Source organism: Pituophis catenifer, unplaced genomic scaffold (genome assembly GCF_029215685.1).
Source record: "Pituophis catenifer annectens isolate HBS135680 unplaced genomic scaffold, rPitCat1.0.hap2 SCAF_2, whole genome shotgun sequence".
NCBI lineage: Eukaryota > Metazoa > Chordata > Lepidosauria > Squamata > Colubridae > Pituophis > Pituophis catenifer.
This window is the reverse complement of record NW_027256882.1, coordinates 132,954,052-132,974,027: the sequence shown is the minus strand read 5'-3', so window position 1 is coordinate 132,974,027 and position 19,976 is coordinate 132,954,052. Positions and strand designations below refer to the sequence as shown.

Below are 19,976 nucleotides of genomic sequence, written 5' to 3'. Positions count from 1 at the left end.
AATAGCCTTCATACTTTTGTATATACCTGCTTAGTAGGCCCTCCCCTAAGCGGTGTTCTTTTTTAAATAAAGTCAGCTTATTGCCCCCACAATCCGGGTCCTCATTTTACCTACCTCAAAAGGATGGAAGGCTGAGTCAACCTTGAGCCTGGTGAGATTTGAACTTGCAGTAATTGCAGGCAGCTGGTGTTACTTAACAGTGCTTTGATCTGCTGCGCCACCAAGGCTCTTAATTAAATTAATTAAGATGTTTTTTCCAAAAGGCAACTGGAGTTTCTTCGATTTTTTTTCTTTGAAAATGTTTTGCTTCACATCCAAGAAGCTTCTTCAGTTCTGAAGAATTAGATGCTTTCTGAAGAACTAAAGAAGCTTTGTGGATGAGAAGCGGAACATTTTCAAAGAAAAAAAAAACACAAGAATTTCCAGTTGCCTTTTGGAAAAAGCACCTTTGGGATAGTTGGGCAATGAAACATCTACAATCAACCAAGAGAGCATCAAAGGCTCCATAGTTCATCCCTAAGTTACAGATATTCTCTTCTAATGTACTACTACTTTTGGTACATTAGAACATATGTCTTGTTCTTAAGCATTTATAATTAGAATTCTTATTTACAAAGGAGACTGAAATATACTCTATCTCACTGAGTTAAGAGGCACTATCCTACTTCACTAGGGCAAAAGTTTAGTTCAGGGGTGTCAAACACACGCCTGCCGGGTGCTTAGATCTAGCCTGTGGGGCCGCCCTGGAAACAGTGAAGGACGGGTCGACGGTGCCTCTGCCAGTGAAAACAGAGCTCGGGAGAGCCACATGTGGTCCTCCTGAGCTCCATTTTCACTGGCAGAGAGTTGCAGGAAGCTATTGAAGCTGAAAGTGGAGCTTGGGAGCCTGTTTTCGCTGGCAGAGTGCTCAGACCATTACAGACCCCAACACAAGTGACGTTGAGCTGGCCACACCCACCCCAGCCACACCCACCCCAGCCCCTGAGGTCAATGAAATCGAGTTTGACACCTCTGGCCTCATTGATGATTTGATCATCTCATCCTAGTGCATAAATAACTCAGATTGGAACATTTTCTTTCGGATGTGACTCAGTGCCTATAAACAAATTTTATGCCTGTGTCATATGGAAATGATAGGAAGGAGAGAGCAAATCAAAACTGAAACAAACCAAAAAAGAACGGCACCCAAAAGAGTAATGTGCTCATTGTGCTTGTGTTTGCGTCTGCCTTAAGACATTAAAGATGCATGTATGCATGTTGCAAACAAGGATGATTATTTGTATATTTATATATATATAAGCCAGTCAACCAATGCAAACAAATTTTAGTTATCTGGAGTCAATAGGTTCACAGCCCAGGAGCCACTTTGCAAAGCACTGCAAATGAGGTTTTTTTTTTTAAAATTATAGTGAATTAGATATAATATAACTGTACAAGATGTGCAAAAGTACTCAGTTCTTCTGCGATTCAGACGTTCCTGAAAAATCAAAGTGCGACTCCTACTCTTTCCTCCCACCCACCCACCCATCCCCATCCCCATCTTTGCACCCTCATGGCAATCCTGGAAGCTCATGACTTGATTTTGTTTAAGTAGAGAAGAACTGCAGGAGACGTCAACAAGCGTCAAGAAGAAGCAACAACCTCGCCAGCCTGGGGCTGAGGACTGCGTGTGAGTGTGAGTCAGACAGAGGGCTGAAAGCATATGTGCAGAGAAAACCGGTCTGTGAATGGTTTGCCATGAATAAACTGCCTGCTCCCCTGACATTGCAGAAGGGATCTTTGCAAGCTGATGAGTTCATTTTGTGGCTTGAAATGTGCCGGTGCGTAAAAGAAGGAGAAAGATTTCTGTTGCAATCCAGACACATTTGGTTCATCCTCCTCCCACCACTGTAAACCATAGCAAAATAATTCAGTGTAACGTAAGGTGATATTATACGGATTGTGACCTTGTCTTGCAGGAGCTGCTTATGTTTGTGGGGGTTTTCTTCCCCAAGAAAACATAACAGTATCATGTATAAAGAAACAAAGTTAACTAATAAAATACTTTGCAAAAGGAGATAAAGCTTGAAGAATCATTTATTCAGGGAATAATAATAATGTATTTAGTTGAATAATTTATATGGCTGCCCACCTCACAACAGTGACTCTCTGGATGATGTACATGGATTAAAGCCTAACAATGAAAACAAACATAACATAAATGGAAAACCTGCAGTGATTTTCCATTTATGAGCCATTGGTTTGAGAGAATCAAGCATGCTGCAGCAGTAGAAAAAGAGATACTTCCCACAAACAAACCAACACATAAAGATTCTCTTTTCAGACCATTATATTATTTACTATATTCACAACTAAAGATTTGTGAATACAGAGTCCAGCAACTTGTTGAACTAAATTTTGGAAAAGCTGCTTTTGTGATCCTGGATTTGCTTTGATACATCTCTTGATAATTGGGATTGGTTTCCATAAGAAGTGCAATATTGTTATTATATGGGAACTCTGCTAGATCTGGAGTGTACTGCTACGTAACTATATATTATGCTACATATTACAGAACTGTATACAAGAGCATTTCAACAGACACCTTAAAAACCGTGATATATATGTGTGTGTATATGTGTGTGTGTATGTGTACACACACACACATACACATATGGTGCTATACAGGGAAGGAGGGAACTGGTCTCTGAGCCAAAGAATTTATAATATATACACGCATGCAAAGCAGACAATAGAAGGAGGAAAATAAAATTGTACTTGGAAGAAACAGACTGGATTGGATTATATATTCTGGTTAAATTAACTGTTCTGAGTGATTAGTTGGTGATCTCTTAAACCTTCTGGAGACTGTTGTCTTGCAATCTTCTCATGAGAAGCAACTGTCTGGAGAATTTGTGGGTGATCTTAAGTCCTCTCCTTGTTTGGAAAGGAATTACAAAGAGGCAGTCTACTCACCACCTCTTCATTCTGCTGCAGTTGTCAGTTCCACTGAAAACCGAAGTCTTCAGTTCATCTTTTTTCCCAGGGAGTCCCAAGGAAAAAAAAGAATAAGATGAGATTAGACTTGAACATTTGGAGCTTGAGATGCTAATTACACATTCAAGGGTAAGCATGAAAGAGGCCCTTGAAGATTAGAAGTCCAGAAAAATTCTGGAACAGAAGGAAACATATGTATTTTGTCAGAATATCAATAATTTTAATTTAACTAGATGTGAAGGTCTAGAAGTAGTTAAGTGCCCTTCTGATTGAAAATGATTTGCACTACTGTCCAACATGTCGGGAGGGGGGGAGGGAGTGGCATCAGATGTATGGATAATGCAATCAGCAGCATATTTCAGGAAGATACACTGAAAATAAAGGAAACTGTTGATTAAATTATTAGAGAGTTATAGACTATGCTGTATTTTCTTAATTAGGGGGAGAACATGGAGCTCTGTTGTAAAACCCCAATATCCTACAGACTTAATCAGCATGACTAATGAAGTTGATGGGAGCTGAAATCCAAGAATGCATTGTTCTCCCTGCGCCAAAAGAAATGGTCATTCTAGCAGTAGAAAACCAAGTTGGTGCACAACCAAAATCCACTATATTTTTCTATTCATACATCTACAGTATGCAGCTATGGAAAACGTTTCAGGTATGTCAACAGAATATTGAGAAATTCATTCCAAGATCAAATTCAGAGATGCAGAATTTGGAAGAAAGGAACACAAATAGATCTTCAGAGAGCGTCAAGGGATGAAAGCTGCAGCGAACAGAATTGGCATAAGCAGAGCTGGTCTGAGAAGGAGCCACTATGCTAATGCTGCTTGCCGCAATTTTTCTTTCTTCTTTTTAAAATATTTTTATTTTATTATTAAAATATTTTTAATACCTCAGACAAAGGTTAGGCAGGCAGACAGGCAATAATCATAATTATTTAACTGTTCTAGAGTTAAAACGGGTTTAAATGGGCCTGGTGGCGCAGCTGGCTAATAGCCTGTTATTAACATTCAGCTGCCTGCAATTACTGCAAGTTCGAATCTCCCCAGGCTCAAGGTTGACTCAGACTTCCATCCTTTCTAAGGTAGGTAAATTGAGGACCCAGTTTGTGGGGGCAATAAGCTGACTTTGTATAAATATACAAAAGTATGAAGGCTATTGCTTAACGCATTGTAAGCTGCCCTGAGTCTCCGAGAAGGACGGCATATAAATCAAATTTAAAAAAACAAAACAAAAACAAAGCAAAACTATCAGCATCAAAAGAATAAAAATGGATGGTTTTTTACCCACACTTGTGATGGCTTCATTTAAGTTAGTTTGAAGTGCAGGTGGACACAGTGGCTTTTGTCAGTGTAAAATTGTACATGTTGACAGCTAGATTATGTTTACATTTGGAGGCATAGATGTAAAACACTGAACAACAGGTAAACACCAGGTAACAAAATGCTAGCAGAAGAAATGCTTACCACCACTGAGAGAGTGAAATCATTCAGTCCAAAGTCTGAGTTTATTTTGCTGCATCCAAATCTGTGGCAGAGAATGAGGTGAACAAAACATCATTTTTCAGAAGTTTTTTATATTTTATAAGCAGCAATTCTGTAGTGTTTTGTAAGGTAGGCCAGTATTTTAAACTTTTTATGCAGAAAGGGAACTGTGGCTGAGTAAGAAGAATGAATCTCCTAAGGATTTCAGGGCTGAAAAAAGATTTCACTCAAAATATCATAATTTGTTTTTTTTTTAGGTTGGATAATACATCATCACTTCTCATCTGTCAAACCCCCCCCCCTATTCTTTCTTACTCTTCATTGCTTTGCTGACCTCTTAGTAGAAAAGCTTCAGGAGGTCTGTAACTGCTGGAGAGAAATGTCTGTTCGAGCCTAGCTTCCACCATAAAATATGTTGCTTAACTTCCATCACTGCTTCCTGACTCCTGTCACTGAATTGCTCCTTGGTTAATTAGGAACATCCTTCTTTTACAACAATACACAAATCCATTCTGCCCTATTGCCATTCAGGATACAATGCCCAAGACCCCTGCCCACACCTCTGCCCTCCCCCTTCCTTTCCCTAAGCCCCTATGATGTGTCAGATGGTGTCAGCTGTTCTTTGATGTCGGCCTCTGTCACACAGAGACAGAATTTTTGACTGCACCTTAGAAGAGCTTAAGGATCAGGGGCTAACGGTGCCGTTCCCCCTTCCTTCCTGCTGGATGCAGCCTGTCAATCTTCCACTTCTGCGCAGAGAGCTGAGCCCACCCACAGCGTTTGCCTGCTGCCACGCTTTGTCACAGCCGTCTCCAAACTTGATTTACGCAGCCTCCAGCCAGATCAGCGGATGGAAAGACTGTTTTGGGCATGTGAAGGTGTGACTATGGACATTTAAAGAAGTGACATGAATGTCTGTGGGCTCAGAAGGCAAGTTATTCCATTGCCACTTTGACAAGCATCAGCTGGAACTTCTGTTAAGTTCCTCCACTTAGGAATCCTTGTCCTTGCGCTGAGCTTCTCTTGTCTTTGCTTGATCACACCTGTAGGAGAACAATGCTAGCAGTCAAGCGGAGCACTGTAGCCTAAGACAAGGCAGGCTGATTTCGGATTCCTCTGTTTGCCGTCTTTCACCCATACCATCCGACTGGAAGATACAGCAGGCAAAGAAATGGCTGTAGAGAACGCTACCAGAGTCTCTTTCCTAAGGAATTCCTCCAGCTTCCCTGTCAGGAATGAATCAAGTAAGTTGGGGATGGAGAGGTTTGCATGATAACTTAAGCAAATAACTTTTCGGAGAATGCAAATACAGGATTAGCTCCTGGAAGATATTGCATTCCCAGCTGTACTCTCAGCATTCAACCCTTCAGGGAGATTTAGCAAATACCAAATTTGATGATTTGACAATTGCTGCTCTAATCTGGCATTTCATTGCAATTCTTGCCCTTTTAACAAATGGAAACAGTTCAGTTCCAAAACACGGAAAGAAAGAAGAGAACAATATTTTTTTAACTTGTAGAGGCTGACTTTTAGGAATATATACATTGGGTGCCCTAGCCACCTTGTATCTAATATCCCCTCTCTCCCTCTTCCCCGCCCCTCCAGCAAGGCAATAGATTGGGTAAAGGGATTCATTTCAGCACCAACATCCATGAACAGCACCCTCGGATAGCTGCTTGATGTTTTCTGCAGGAAGGCACGTTATTTGCTTTACAAAAAGCTAAAAGGATGGAAATTGATGGAGGAGGAGGGAGAGAGAGGGAGGGAGAGAAAAGCTTGTTTAAAAAGCTGGCAAAGCAATTTCTGAACATTTTAGCAACTGTTTTCAGTCTTCTTTTTATTTGAAACATTAACTCTGTTTACCAGCTTGCTTTTTATATAAATTTAATAGTTCAGCTTGTGGAAATTGGGATCGTAGAAACACCCAGGAGCATAGAAGAGTCCAAAGGCAGATGCATGAATAAATGTGATAAATGTATTTATTCATATAACAAAACATATTAACTATATACAAAGGCTGTCTTAATATCCATTAGGATAGGGGGCACACAGCGTGTGTGACTACCCTTATCAAAGATCATGTCTCATGGAGAACAAACGTAAAAGAGAGCATGGTGGAAAGATTAGAGGGGGTTTTATACTCAGTGTAAGCCCCTCCTCTCCACATAGGGGTGGGGGCACTTTCTGCCTCCACTAGTGTCTGTATGATATATGTGCCAATGGCTTGCAAATACTTGACACAGCTCAATAATAATTTAGAAATTAAAGTCCTAAAAATTTCAAAGGACTTACTTCCAGATAAAGAAGTAAAGAATAATAGCCTTTGTATATTGTTGTTTAATGCTTTGGAAATAAATTGGAATAAATTATTTGAACTATGTAATACAGACCATTAATGGTTCAGAAAGTAATTTCCTAGCATTTTCTGATCCATAGGTAAACAAATAACAGCAAAATATACAACCCCCCCCATATTTTCATGTAGTAGAGGAGGTAATATTAAAACCCAAGTTTAAATGTGTGATTACACTATAAAATGATGACACATGTCATAACTGAATGCATAAAACACTTGTAATATTTTATCAGGAAGTCAAACTGACATCCTAGATGTGCCTGTTAGGAAGCAAACACCCCCAAAACTGACCAGGTTTACATTTGAGTAGAATTTTTCTATGACTAGCTGTAAGTACTATTTCTATGTTTAGGATCCTGAAATGCATGAAATAACAAGCTTTTAAGAAGGATGAGATAAGATTTAATTAAAACTATGGAGCAAAGACACTCACATTAAAAAAAAAAAAAGAAGGGGTACCATGGATATAGCATGCACTTTAAAATGAGAGGGGGAGACAATCCACAATCAATTAGAGGTGCATCCTCTTTTTTGGAAGCTCCTGGAGCACATCACTGAATTTTGGATGAAGTTGGTATTTTTGGTATTTCTTTGGAATTGTTGGAAACAAGATTAAAGTAAAAGTGTTCAACTTCTAATGGCTTTTAAATACCTGTTTCAGTTAGAATTTTAATGGGAAAATAAATAAATAAATAAATAAATAAATAAATAAATAAATAAATAAATAAATAAATAAACAAACAAATAAAATAAATAAATAAATAAATAAAAGGAGCTGAGCATTCCAGCTCTTTCCCAGTTTTACTCAAGCACTGTTTTCACCTCCTAGAAGCTCTCATCCCCATCTCCAATTAAAAAGTACATTCTGATCCACAAAATGTTAATATAAGCCTGCAGTCTTGATCCAAGAATACCCAATTTAGATCCTTTATTCTTTTTTTTAATATACTTTATTAAATTTTTCCGTTATAAAAAAAAAAAAGATATACAATCTCTATCTCCTTCAGAGGCACAGTGTTTATACAATTTACGGAATCATACGTCAAATAAACTTCATCCTTAGCTGTTCAATATTCTATGCAATATAGCTCGTACTTCAAGTGCATAACAAATCATATCCTAAAATCATGTTTTTGTCTTGTTCTTCAACCAATTGTACCAATTTCCCCATACTTCATAATATTTAGATTTCTCCTCATTATTTATCTCACTTGTCAATTTTGCCATTTCTGCGCACTCTAGGATTTTGTTTATTAGTATTTCTTCTGAGGGTATGGATTTATTTTTCCAGTATTTCGCAAAGGCTAGTCTAGCCACTGTTGTAATCTGGATTATGAGTTGAGTTTTGTTGTTATTGAGGCCGTCTCCGATTATACCCAGAAGGAAGATTTCTGGAGATAAAACTATCTCCTGTCCCGTTATTTCACATTGCCAATATCGAATTTTTGACCAGAACCTTTTGGTCTCTGGACAGGTCCACCATAGATGATAGAAGGTGCCGACCGCTTTTCCACATTTCCAACACATGGCTGAGAGATTGGGAAACATTTTCGCTAACCTAGCTGGCGCTAGATACCACCTGTGTAGCATTTTATAATGGTTTTCTCTGAATGTTACCGATTTCGTCATTTTATAGTTCCTATTCCAGGCCATCTCCCAGTCATTAAAATTTAATCTGTATCCCAAGTTTTTTTCCCAAATATTTAACTGATTTTTTGCTATAATCTCTGCCCTATCCTCATCTAGTAAGAAGTTATATATTTTTGCTAGCATTTTCTTGACATAATTTGTCAAAATTATTTGACAAATAATTTTGTCAAAATTTCCATGCTTAGCTTCTATACCGAATTGGTCTCTGTCTTTTTGAAATCTTGAATTAATCTGCAGGTAATTCCACCAATCCAAGTTGAAACCCTGGTCCCTCAATAAATCCAAAGATTTGAGCTTCCCCTTTTCATCAAGAATATCTTTATACGCTCCCAGTTTATAATCATCTCTCCTGTTTGGGGCCGCCAATGCTTCCATAATAGAAAGCCAGTTAGGTACCTTAGTATAAATCCTCTGTCTAATTTCCTCCCACGTGCGTATAAGTGTCTCCCTAATTTTATGTTTATGAAAGTAGGATTTTTTCTTGTTTTTTGTGTCCCACAGGTGAGCATGCCATCCTTCTAATAGGTCATGTCCTTCTAATGTCAGGATTCTCCTATTTCGTAATGTGATCCACTCCTTAATCCAAATTATTTTCGCCGCCTTTTGGTATATTTCCCAATCGGGGAGCCCGAATCCTCCCAAATTTCTTTTTCCTTGCAGTATCTTGAAGGAGATCCTCGATTTCTTACCCTCCCATAAGAAGTTTCTAATATGTTTGTTCAGGTCCAGAAAGATTTTTTTATCTAAGGTTATCGGAATATTTTGAAATAGGAACAGAATTTTAGGTAGGATGTTCATTTTGATTGCTGCTATTTTACCAATCAGAGACAGTTTTAGCCTTTTCCATCTTTCTAGGTCTGATATATTTTTTGCAATAGAGGGATATAATTGTCTTCTTTTAATGATGAGAATCTTAGATCCTTTATTCAGCCATGAAATGTTTGAATTGATTATTACCTCTGGTTCATTTTCTGGATTGATCACCTCATTTAGTAGATTGAGCACTACCTCTAGATGGATCACTACCTCTAATTAATCACTAATTACTTGTATCAGGTAATTCTTGTAAAAGAATAGGGAAGAACTACCTACATGCTCCACTTTTGGGTAAGAGTGACATGACAAAAGGGACATCTGGATCTTGAATTACAGCTAATCGTAGACCTTTTGAGTAATCATTAAGCCAATTCATCAGAATATGAACCCCAAGGCACAAAATAGGACTTTCTTCTGAGGAAGATGGCCAGGTATAAATCCATACATATCCATCTTCATAAAATAATAACTCTAAAACAAAAAGCACAGGCTTTTTGTTTTTTGGCTCATTTGTTTAATTTAGAAGATGCCATAGCAGTTATTATTATAGGAAGAAAGGGCAAACATTTTTTTAAAGACACTTGCTACTTTATTAGTATTAAAAATACATATATATATATATTTTAAAAAACAGAAACCTAGGTGATGTATTGAGGACATATTTTTATCAATTGGTTTTCTGTGAACATTTTAAGTGCTAATCAGTTAAAGAATATAGCCCTAACAATTTAAGAAAAGATTGCAAATGACAAGTGAAAGAAGAGTTTAGATGAGAGAATTGCCTTGGTTCAATATTATTTCCTCTTCTGGTATCCATATGACAGATTATGTATTATTCGTCTTCTCATAGAAATGTTACTTATGGCACTTTCCATACAGCCATACTGCAGCTCTCAACAATACTTCCAACCAGAAAAGTGGGTCCTTCCATTCTACTGGAATATTATAGGCTAACAGTCTAACTATCTACTGATGCTAACGAGCTCTAACAATTGTTGATCTGTCATGACTATCTCAAGAGAAATAAATGCCCTTATTTCTCAAGCACCGTGCTCAGCTCCCAAAAAGCTCCATTAAATGGCAGGCCAAACAAAACACACAGATTTCTTGCTTTCACCCATGATGTTTTAGATGTACCCTTTAAACATTGTAAGTAATGTATGGTTTGTTTGTTTTCCATATGGTATTTACTTGGACAAACTTTGGGGGACTGGAGATAGTACTGAATATTTTTGGAGAGGGCATGGACTGCCTGTGAACATTATGTGAACCTTATGCCACCAGGCTTGAAATTTTGGGATTAGAAAACTTAGAATTATGCCGCCTTCGGTCTGACCTAAGCATAGTACACAAAATAATCTGGTACAATGTCCTACCTGTCAATGACTACTTCAGTTTCAACCGCAATAATACACGAGCACACAATAGATACAAATTCAAGGTAAATTATTGGTTCATTGGTTCGATTTATATGCCGCCCTTTTCCAGAGACTCAGGGCAGCTTACAATGCGTTGAGCAATAGCCTTCATACTTTTGTACACTGCTCAAAAAAATAAAGGGAACACAAGCAGAAGATATCCGAGATCTGAATGAATGAAATAGCCTTATTAAATACTTTGTTCGTTACATACAGTAGTTTTGTGTTCCCTTTAGTTGTTTGAGCAGTGTATAAACTACTGTATGTAAAGAACAAAGTATTTAATAAGGCTATTTCATTCATTTAGATCTCGGATGTCTTCTGCTTGTGTTCCCTTTATTTTTTTGAGCAGTATATATACCTGCTTAATAGGGCTTTCGCCCCCCCCCCAGTGGTGTTCTTTTTTACACAAAGTCAGCTTATTGCCCCCACAAACCAGGTCCTCATTTTACCTACCTCAAAAGGATGGAAGGCTGAGTCAACCTTGAGCCTGGTGAGATTTGAACTTGCAGTAATTGCAGGCAACTGGTGTTACTTAACAGTGCTTTAGTCTGCTGCGCCACCAAGGCTCTTGGTGCAAACTCGATTGTAGAAAATACGACTTCTTCAGCCACAGAATGGTCAATGCCTGGAATGCACTACCTGACTCTGTTGTTACATCCTCAACCCCCCTTAACTTTAACCTTAGACTGTCTACTGTTGACCTCACCCCATTCCTAAGAGGGGCGTGCATGAGCGTACCAACATGCCTACCATCCCTGTCCTAATGTCCCCCTTTATTCGTATCCATTTCATGCATTCATAGTTATGTTTATACTTATATCTGTTATCTTACGTGTTTGACAAATAACCAAACAAACAAACAAACAAACAGGGGCATACAATGATGGTGAGTGAAGACAGAGCTGAACTGTTCTGATGGGCTGCATTTGAGGACCACATCATTTATCAGCTTTCTATGTTTTCTCTCTTAAGATGGCAGCAAACTATACTGCTGATATTTGGAAATGGTGGCAAAGAGATGCTTCAGGAGGGGGCATTGATCACATCTTGCTACAGGGCCTAAAATCACCCATCCCTACCAGGATATACCAGTATATGTTAGGTGAAGTCTAAGTGAAGTCTGATTAGGCAGCTTCTGAGGATGGAGAAGAGATATAATAATTGTGTGCCATAGAAACGAAACAAAATGAAACGAAATGGAAATGGAAACAGAGTTGAAAGGGACCTTGGAGGTCTTCTAGTCCAACCCCCTGCTCATATATACCATTTCAGACAAATGATTGTCCAATATCTTCTTTAAAACTTCCAGTATTGGAGAATTCACAACTTCTGGAGGCAAGTTGTTCCACTGATTAATTGTTCTAATTGTCAGGAAATTTCTTCTTAGTTCTAAGTTGCTTCTCTCCTTGATTAGTTTCCACCCATTGTTTCTTGTCCTGCCCTCAGGTGCTTTGGAGAATAGCTTCACTACCTCTTCTTTGTGGCAGCCCCTGAGATATTGGAACACTGCTATCATGTCACCCCTAGTCCTTCTTTTCATTAAACTAGACATACCCAATTCCAGCATATACCTTAAGACTTTGATGTCACAGTAATCTTGCTTTGAGCCAGTCCTCACCTGGCATGACCAAGTTAGCTTCATTGATTCAAGATGCTTGTCACTTAAATACTTTTCACTTTCATGATACATCATTATGGACTTTGGTGAATTTCAGTCTACTTCAGCATCCTATTCTCACAAGCTTAATAAGCAGAGACAAGAACTGACAGGAAAGCTTGGCAGTAAACCCAATTTAGTTTTCTGTTAGAATACTAAGAATTTAGCAGCTCCTCCTCCTCCTCCTCCTCCTCCTCCTCCTCCTCCTCCTCCTCCTCCTCCTCCTCCTCCTCCTCCTCCTCCTCCTCCTCCTCCTCCAGAAAAGGACTAGAACTGAGAAATATCTAGAGGGAGAGATGGAGGGAATTTTCATCTTGCTACTTAAAATAAACTTTCTTCCCACGACATGTATTTCATTTTTTTTTAATTTCATAAATAAATTGTTTGGAGTTTTGTTATATGCATCTACTAAACCTTGGTGGTTAAAAAAAACAGGCATCAGGACAAACAGTTAAGTCTACATACTTTGCTCTAAGATATAATACTAAGTCTACTTATAAATGGTAAAATGTAAAGGTAAAGGTTCCCCTCACACATATGTGCTAGTCATTCCTGATTCTAGGGGGCAGTGCTCATCTTCATTTCAAAGCTGAAGAGCCAGCGCTGTCCGAAGACGTCTCCGTGGTCATGTGGCCGGCATGACTAAACACCAAAGGTGCACGGAACACTGTTATAGGGGTGGTCCCTATTTTTCTACTTGCATTTTTATGTGCTTTCGAACTGCTAGGCTGGCAGAAACTGGGAAAGGTAATGGAAGCTCACCCTGTTACGTGGCACTAGGGATTCGAACCGCTGACCTGCCGACCTTTCTATTGACAAGCTCAGTGTCTTAGCCATTGAGCCACCGCATCCCACTGAATGGTATTGGGGTGAAAAAATATTTTTTCTTCTTTGTCTAAATCAAGCCTACCATTTTTTGAATGCCTTCCTTTTGTTAAAAATGGATATCCTGCCAATCTACGCGAGCGCTGGAACTCAGTATTCTGCTTGCACTCCAGATGGCACTGTGGAAGGCAAAGATGGGCTGTGATAATTCTTGACTTTTATTGTTGAATGAGAGCCACAGATGCACAAATCAGAGGAACCCTGTCTTTTCTATTAAGCTACATTGGATGAACTCTCTTAGTGGACTCATGTGCATTTCACGTCCGCTTGGCTCATAAAATTAAGCACATGAAAGCTTTCTTAGCATAGAAATGAGCTCCCAGTCTGATTAAGACTGGACTCCCGATGCCTCAGATCCAAATATCCGGTGCCTTCAGAAGAGGAATCGGCAGATATCTGCCACTGCTAATGGAACAGAAAACTTATTTCCTTCTGCCTGTCATACAGTTGTTCAAGTCACAGAAAATTTCCTTGGAAAAGGGAAAGGAAATCAAAGAACACTAATTATGTTAGTGTTCTTTGTTAGTGAGCAACAAAGATGATTAGGGGACTCAAGGCTAAAACATATGAAGAACAGTTGCAGGAACTGGGTATGTCTAGTTTAATGAAAAGAAGGACTAGGGGAGACATGATAGCAGTGTTCTAATATCTCAGGAGTTGCCACAAAGAAGAGGGAGTCAAACTATTCTCCAAAGCACCTGAGGGTAGAACAAGAAGCAATGGGTAGAAATTAATCAAGGAGAGAAGCAACTTAGAACTAAGGAGAAATTTCCTGACAGTTAGAACAATTAATACGTGGAACAATTTGCCTGCAGAAGTTGTGAATGCCCCAACACTGGAAATTTTTAAGATGTTGGATAACCATTTGTCTGAAGTGGTGTAGGGTTTCCTGCCTGGGCAGAAGGTTGGACTAGAAGACCTCCAAGGTCCCTTCCAACTCTGTTATTCTATTCTATTCTATTCTATTCTATTCTATTCTATTCTATTCTATTCTATTCTATTCTATTCTATTCTATTCTATTCTATTCTATTCTATTCTATGCTATGCTATGCTATGCTATGCTATGCTATGCTATGCTATGCTATGCTATGCTATGCCATGCCATGCCATGCCATGCCATGCCGTTCTGTTCTGTTCTGTTCTATTCCTCCTACAATGTTCATTTTTGATTGAGTGTAGCTTTTGGGGGTGGATGGGAGACACTTTCCAATAGCTGAGAATGCATCCTTGGACAGAAAAACACTAAGTGTTGTGAAGATGAGATTCAGGTTCAACTAGCTTAAAATTCTAGATATGGATGGCTACAGTTGAGGAGTGACTATCCATTACTATACTGCTGAACATCAGTTTCTGTCTTCTGTTCAATTTAAATTTAAACAGATTTGTCCTCTGCCGTTCTCTTTCCATATAATAGGGCAGCTATTTCAGTGTTTGAATGGAACTGGATTGGACCTCCTGTGTTGTGGGGAAAGACATGTAGGAATATGGGACAGAATTGATATGTCCTTTAAAATTGTGAACGACTGAAAGTCACTGAGTCAAGATTTCTTAATAAGTGTCATAAAGAAACTTTAACCTAAGAAAGTGAGATTTCTGCTCCATAGGTTTTCCCCCCAAGTCCTATACCTTTTCCTATGGTACCTGTTGAATATCTTTCTCTATATAACAGTAAAAACACAGAAAATAAAAATGGCACGAAATGGAATTCAGTCTAAAGATTAGAGCTAAACAACTGTTATAAGAAAATGTCTGTATTTTGTCATTCTTACATTTGCACTTGATTTTATCAAAGTGTCTGAAGTTGATGATTGTTCCAATTGATAAAATCATTTTTGTGTTCATAGGAGATGAGAGAGATGCCAAACAATGTGTGGCAGTAGAAAAAGAAGTAAACACTTCTCCCTCCTTAGGGGGGGGCTACATGGGTACATGGGCAACAACAACATTGCTAGGAGTCCTGTTTTTCTTTCAACATCCCTTCTGCTTTCAGAAATACTGTAGATATTCATACACAAAATAATAATGTGACCAGATTTCTTTTTCCGCTTAACTGTAATCTGTGAATTTTCTATTGCAGCTCACAGAACAGGAAAAACATATTTATAAAGTAGCTTGAATGCAATCATGTAGACTTGATTATTAATTTGTTTATTTATTAAATTAGACATCATCACCCCTCTCAGTGTCTAAGTGACTATGGGTGGATTACAGAAATACTGGACAAGTACCATAGGAAAGGGTAAAGATAGTTTCTTTTCAGTTTTATATGGCATTATAGAGAGCTAATCAGAGTTCTCCAGTGACCCCAGGGGCATTTCCTTTGAATTAATAACTAGCTGGAAAAAAAATTATTCTAGTTCAGACGCCACTGAAATGCTGTCAATTCAGTACATGATAGTAATTTATCTTCTTACAAATTAGCTATGCTGAGACATCTGTTTTTGTAAGATCGACCAGGGAAAAATGTTCTAACAGAAAAATGGATTGTTCTGTTACATTTGGATGGATGACATGTTATATCATCGTTGCATCCAGATTGCTTGAAGCATCTATTAAAAAAAATAATAATAATCACCCTGGATCATCCACTAAGTAAACTCCTCTGATCTAGTTCTTAAAATTACTGATTAAAACATGAGCTTTTTAAATTACTGTTTGACATGAGGAAGACAGATTTCCCAGTGTTTCCTCTTAGCAAACAGGTTTTTATGGTTTTAATAATTCGGAAGAGGAGCAATTCATTAGGCAATGATACCTTTCCATCTCAGGAGCATAGGAAGCTGCTTACAGTTGCTGTGTTCACTTGGCACACTGAAATGGAAACTAAACACATTTTAGCTTAGTGTGCACTTTACAAATCAACCTTATTTGTTTTAGGGTCCAGTTATTATTTAGAACATGATGAGAACAGGATGGATGAGAAGTAAACATACACACATAATCATCATTTAACGACCCCATAATCCCTTGCGGGTGGAGACTGGGCAACTGAATGGAGCTGGCACAGAGGTTTTAATGACTGGATGCCCTTCCTGTCACCAATGCGGAGCTATGTTCAGCAGATATTCTCATTGTGCCCAGAGAGAGAAATATCTGCCTCTACCTAGGACCAAACTCACAGCCTCCTGATTGTGAGGTGAGAGCTCCACCTCTAAGCCACCGCACCACTCTGCTAAACATATACACCAGTGGTTGGTTTCAATTTTTTTTTATTACTGGTTCTGTGGGTGTGGCTTGGTGGGCGTGGCATTGCTTGGTGGGCGTGGCAGAGAAAGGATACTGTAAAATCTCCAGTCCCACTCCACTCCAGGGGAAGGATACTGTAAAATCTCCATTTCCTCCTGATCAGCTGGGACTTGGGGAGCAGAGAATAGATGGGGGCGGGGTCAGTCAGAATTTTTACTACCAGTTCTCCGAATTACTCAAAATTTCCACTACCGGTTCTCCAAAACTGCACAGAATCTGCTGAAACCCACCTCTGATATACACACACAATCCACGTAATTATATATAAAACCTCTACAGGGATACAGCATGGCCTCATAACTGGATGTCCAATTCAGTTATCCAGGCAGTTATCTCTGGTGCTGCTTCATGCAGATCTTCTAAGGAACCAGAAAATATATGTCATGGGCAGTCTTGCATAACTTATTTAATAGTTTACATATCAGCACCATAATTGAAACAAGGGGAATCTTTCCATCCCCATTGGTACAGGGCAGTGGCATTTCTTCCAGTATCACACCTAATTCTGTTCAATTTTGTCCAGAATGAGGCAGGTTAAAACCAGGTGGTATCAACTATCCAGTTGGCGAATCTAGAAAAAGAAACACCTGGGATATTATTTTACCAAGAGTATAAAACTTTACTGAATAAACCACATTGGCACAGAAGAAGCGAAAACAGCTCTGAGTTTCCCACACAAAAGCAAGCATAGTTAATTCCTCCCTTTCCCTATGGGCCACCCACAGTCCAATACATCCACCAATCACTTCTGTTCATTTTGTTATGGGAGGCCATTTGCTCGGTGTGTCCTTGAGATGCCAGCAATGTTTCACTCGAAGCTGATGGCTGCTTGGATACCATTCTCCCACCCTTGCATTCCATTCACCACCACTCCCGTTATTATCAAGTGGCAAGCAAAGCAAAAATGTAGGTGAAAGTGCAGTCAACCTTGACACGTGGTTTGGTTGAGGGATCACTAATGGCCAGGACACAAGAAAGTACCTTGGACCATTCCTTTCTCCAGGCATTCTCAGGGTTAGTAGGGGCCAATATATCATGCAAATTGAGACAGTTGGTTTAATTCCATCAGTATAATTATGGATAAATAAAATGTGTGAATAGTTACATTGAACAAATTCTTGGTTTTAATACTGATCAGCAAGAAAGACCTCCCGCATGGATATTCAGTCTGGAATTTTCCATCTTTACTAAAGATGCTAGGGACTGAACGCAGGACTGCTACTGAGTTATGATTTTATCTTTAGTTTTCTATGCCAGGAAAAGCTTCACCTAGTTCATATACATTTTGTCATTAAGCTCCTGCAGACACAGGAGCCTGACATCTCCTGCTTTCTGTGAACCGTTTGAACATTACAATATATTCTATATTCAAAATATTACTCAAGATGGGCATATTTTAGGTTCATGAAAATGAATGATCTGGACAAGAAAGTTCCTGGCAGGGAAATCACTTTGATCCTGTGCAGCCTTTGAGATTAGATGCTCTGACATCTGCTGCTTTCAAATATTTCTGTGCATTCCCCACTTCCCCCAGTTTATTAGAATTTGACTGATCCTGTATTCATGCAATGTAAGCCAGGTGACAAGTATGCTTGGTGGTAGCCCTCACTTTATGGGACATCTTAACTCCAAATTAGTTCCAGGGAAAATTCCTTGTGGAACATATTAGTCCCTATTAGTACAGGGGACTCCAAGCCTCCTTGCTGTTAGGAAGCACATTATATAGTTACTATATGTGGTTTTTCTTGGGTAGCCCTCAGAATTAGTTGAACATAATTTTGAATTGAGGACCCGGTTTGTGGGGGCAATAAGCTGACTTTGTATAAAAAAGAACACCGCTTGGGGGGGGGGCTGAAAGCCCTACTAAGCAGGAATATACAAAAGTATGAAGGCTATTTCTTAACGCATTGTAAGCCGCCCTGAGTCTCCGGAAAAGGGCGGCATATAAATCGAACCAATAAATAAATAAATAAATAAATAAATAAATAAATAAATAAATAAATAAATAAATAAATAAATAAATAAATAAATAAATAAATAAATAATTCTATTGTGAATGATTGTTCGAACTTCCTTATCTTATTCCCTCTTTTTCTTATTCTCTCTCTCTCTCTCTCTATCTCTCTCTCCCTCCCTTTCCCTTTCCCTTTCCCTTTCGCTCTCTCTGTTTCTTTGATCAGGATTGGAAAGGACAACTCCCTACACCAATGTGATCATGCCTAGCTTATTTGGCATCATTTGTTTTCTTGGCATAGTCGGGAATCTTATTGTGATCTACACCATCATCAAAAAGAAGAAGCTTCGGTGCAAACAGACGGTGCCTGACATCTTCATTTTCAACCTCTCTATTGTAGACTTGCTATTCCTGCTGGGCATGCCCTTTCTCATCCACCAACTCCTTGGCAACGGTTCCTGGTATTTTGGCGCTCCGTTGTGCACTATCATCACCGCCCTGGACACCCACAGCCAGATTACGAGCACCAACATCCTGACAGTCATGACCTTAGATCGTTACCTGGCCACGGTCTATCCTCTGAAATCTACTTATGTCCGAACTCCATGTGTAGCAACCTCGGTTATCAGCCTGGTGTGGCTCCTCTCATTTCTGACCATCATCCCTGTGTGGATGTATGCAGGACTGATGCCTTTGGATGATGGGACTGTCCGGTGCGCTCTTTTGCTTCCCAACCCTGAGACTGATGTCTACTGGTTCACCATCTACCAGTTCATGCTAGCTTTTGCAATTCCACTGATCATCATATGTGTGGTGTACTTTAAAATGCTCCAGCATATGGCCACCACTGTTGTGCCCTTACCACAGAGAAGTCTCCAGGCTCGTACCAAGAAGGTCACTCGGATGGCTGTTGCCATCTGCTCGGCCTTCTTCATTTGCTGGGCACCCTTCTATATCCTTCAGCTGGCCCATTTGGGAATAGGCACCCCTTCTGTTGCTTTTTTCTATGCCTACAATTTTGCCATCAGCTTAGGCTACGCCAACAGCTGCCTCAATCCTTTCCTCTACATTGCCCTAAGTGAGACTTTTAAGCGCCAGTTTATGGTAGCAATCCACCCAGCCAAAGAACACTTCAGGGTAAACAACCACAACCACAGCACGACGGAAGCCAGTGTGTGCCTGAAGCTTGCCCCAGAATCCACTCAACAGACTCGGTTTTTGGAGGAGTTTTCCCCACGCTCATTGCCTGTGACGGTTGCGGTTCACTAGTGGTCTTTCCTAAGAGATTCATAGTTCTGCTATTTGAAAACCAAGATATGTTTTCCTTCGCAGTAATCCAACACATGATAAACGTGTGGCTTCCTCAGAGCCACTGCTAGGCACAAGTCAATGAGGTGTTAATGGGAGTCTGAAATGTGCAAACGCTAATCGGTCATTTATTATGATACATGAAGAGAAGTGATGAAATAATTGCTGGGAGGACTGGAGGCAAGTATCCACTTGAAAACTATTGAAGAGCCATTG

General features: G+C 39.3%; 1 protein-coding gene across 1 annotated transcript; it reads left to right on the top strand.

The window, feature by feature from the left end:
• The first annotated feature begins 5,637 nt into the window (after window positions 1-5,637).
• LOC139310464 (melanin-concentrating hormone receptor 1-like) lies at window positions 5,638-19,721 on the top strand. The gene is made up of 2 exons (XM_070934627.1): window positions 5,638-5,710; window positions 18,679-19,721. The coding sequence occupies exons 1-2, from the start codon at window positions 5,638-5,640 to the stop codon at window positions 19,719-19,721; spliced, it is 1,116 nt and encodes a 371-aa protein (XP_070790728.1).
• Window positions 19,722-19,976: the final 255 nt, after the last annotated feature.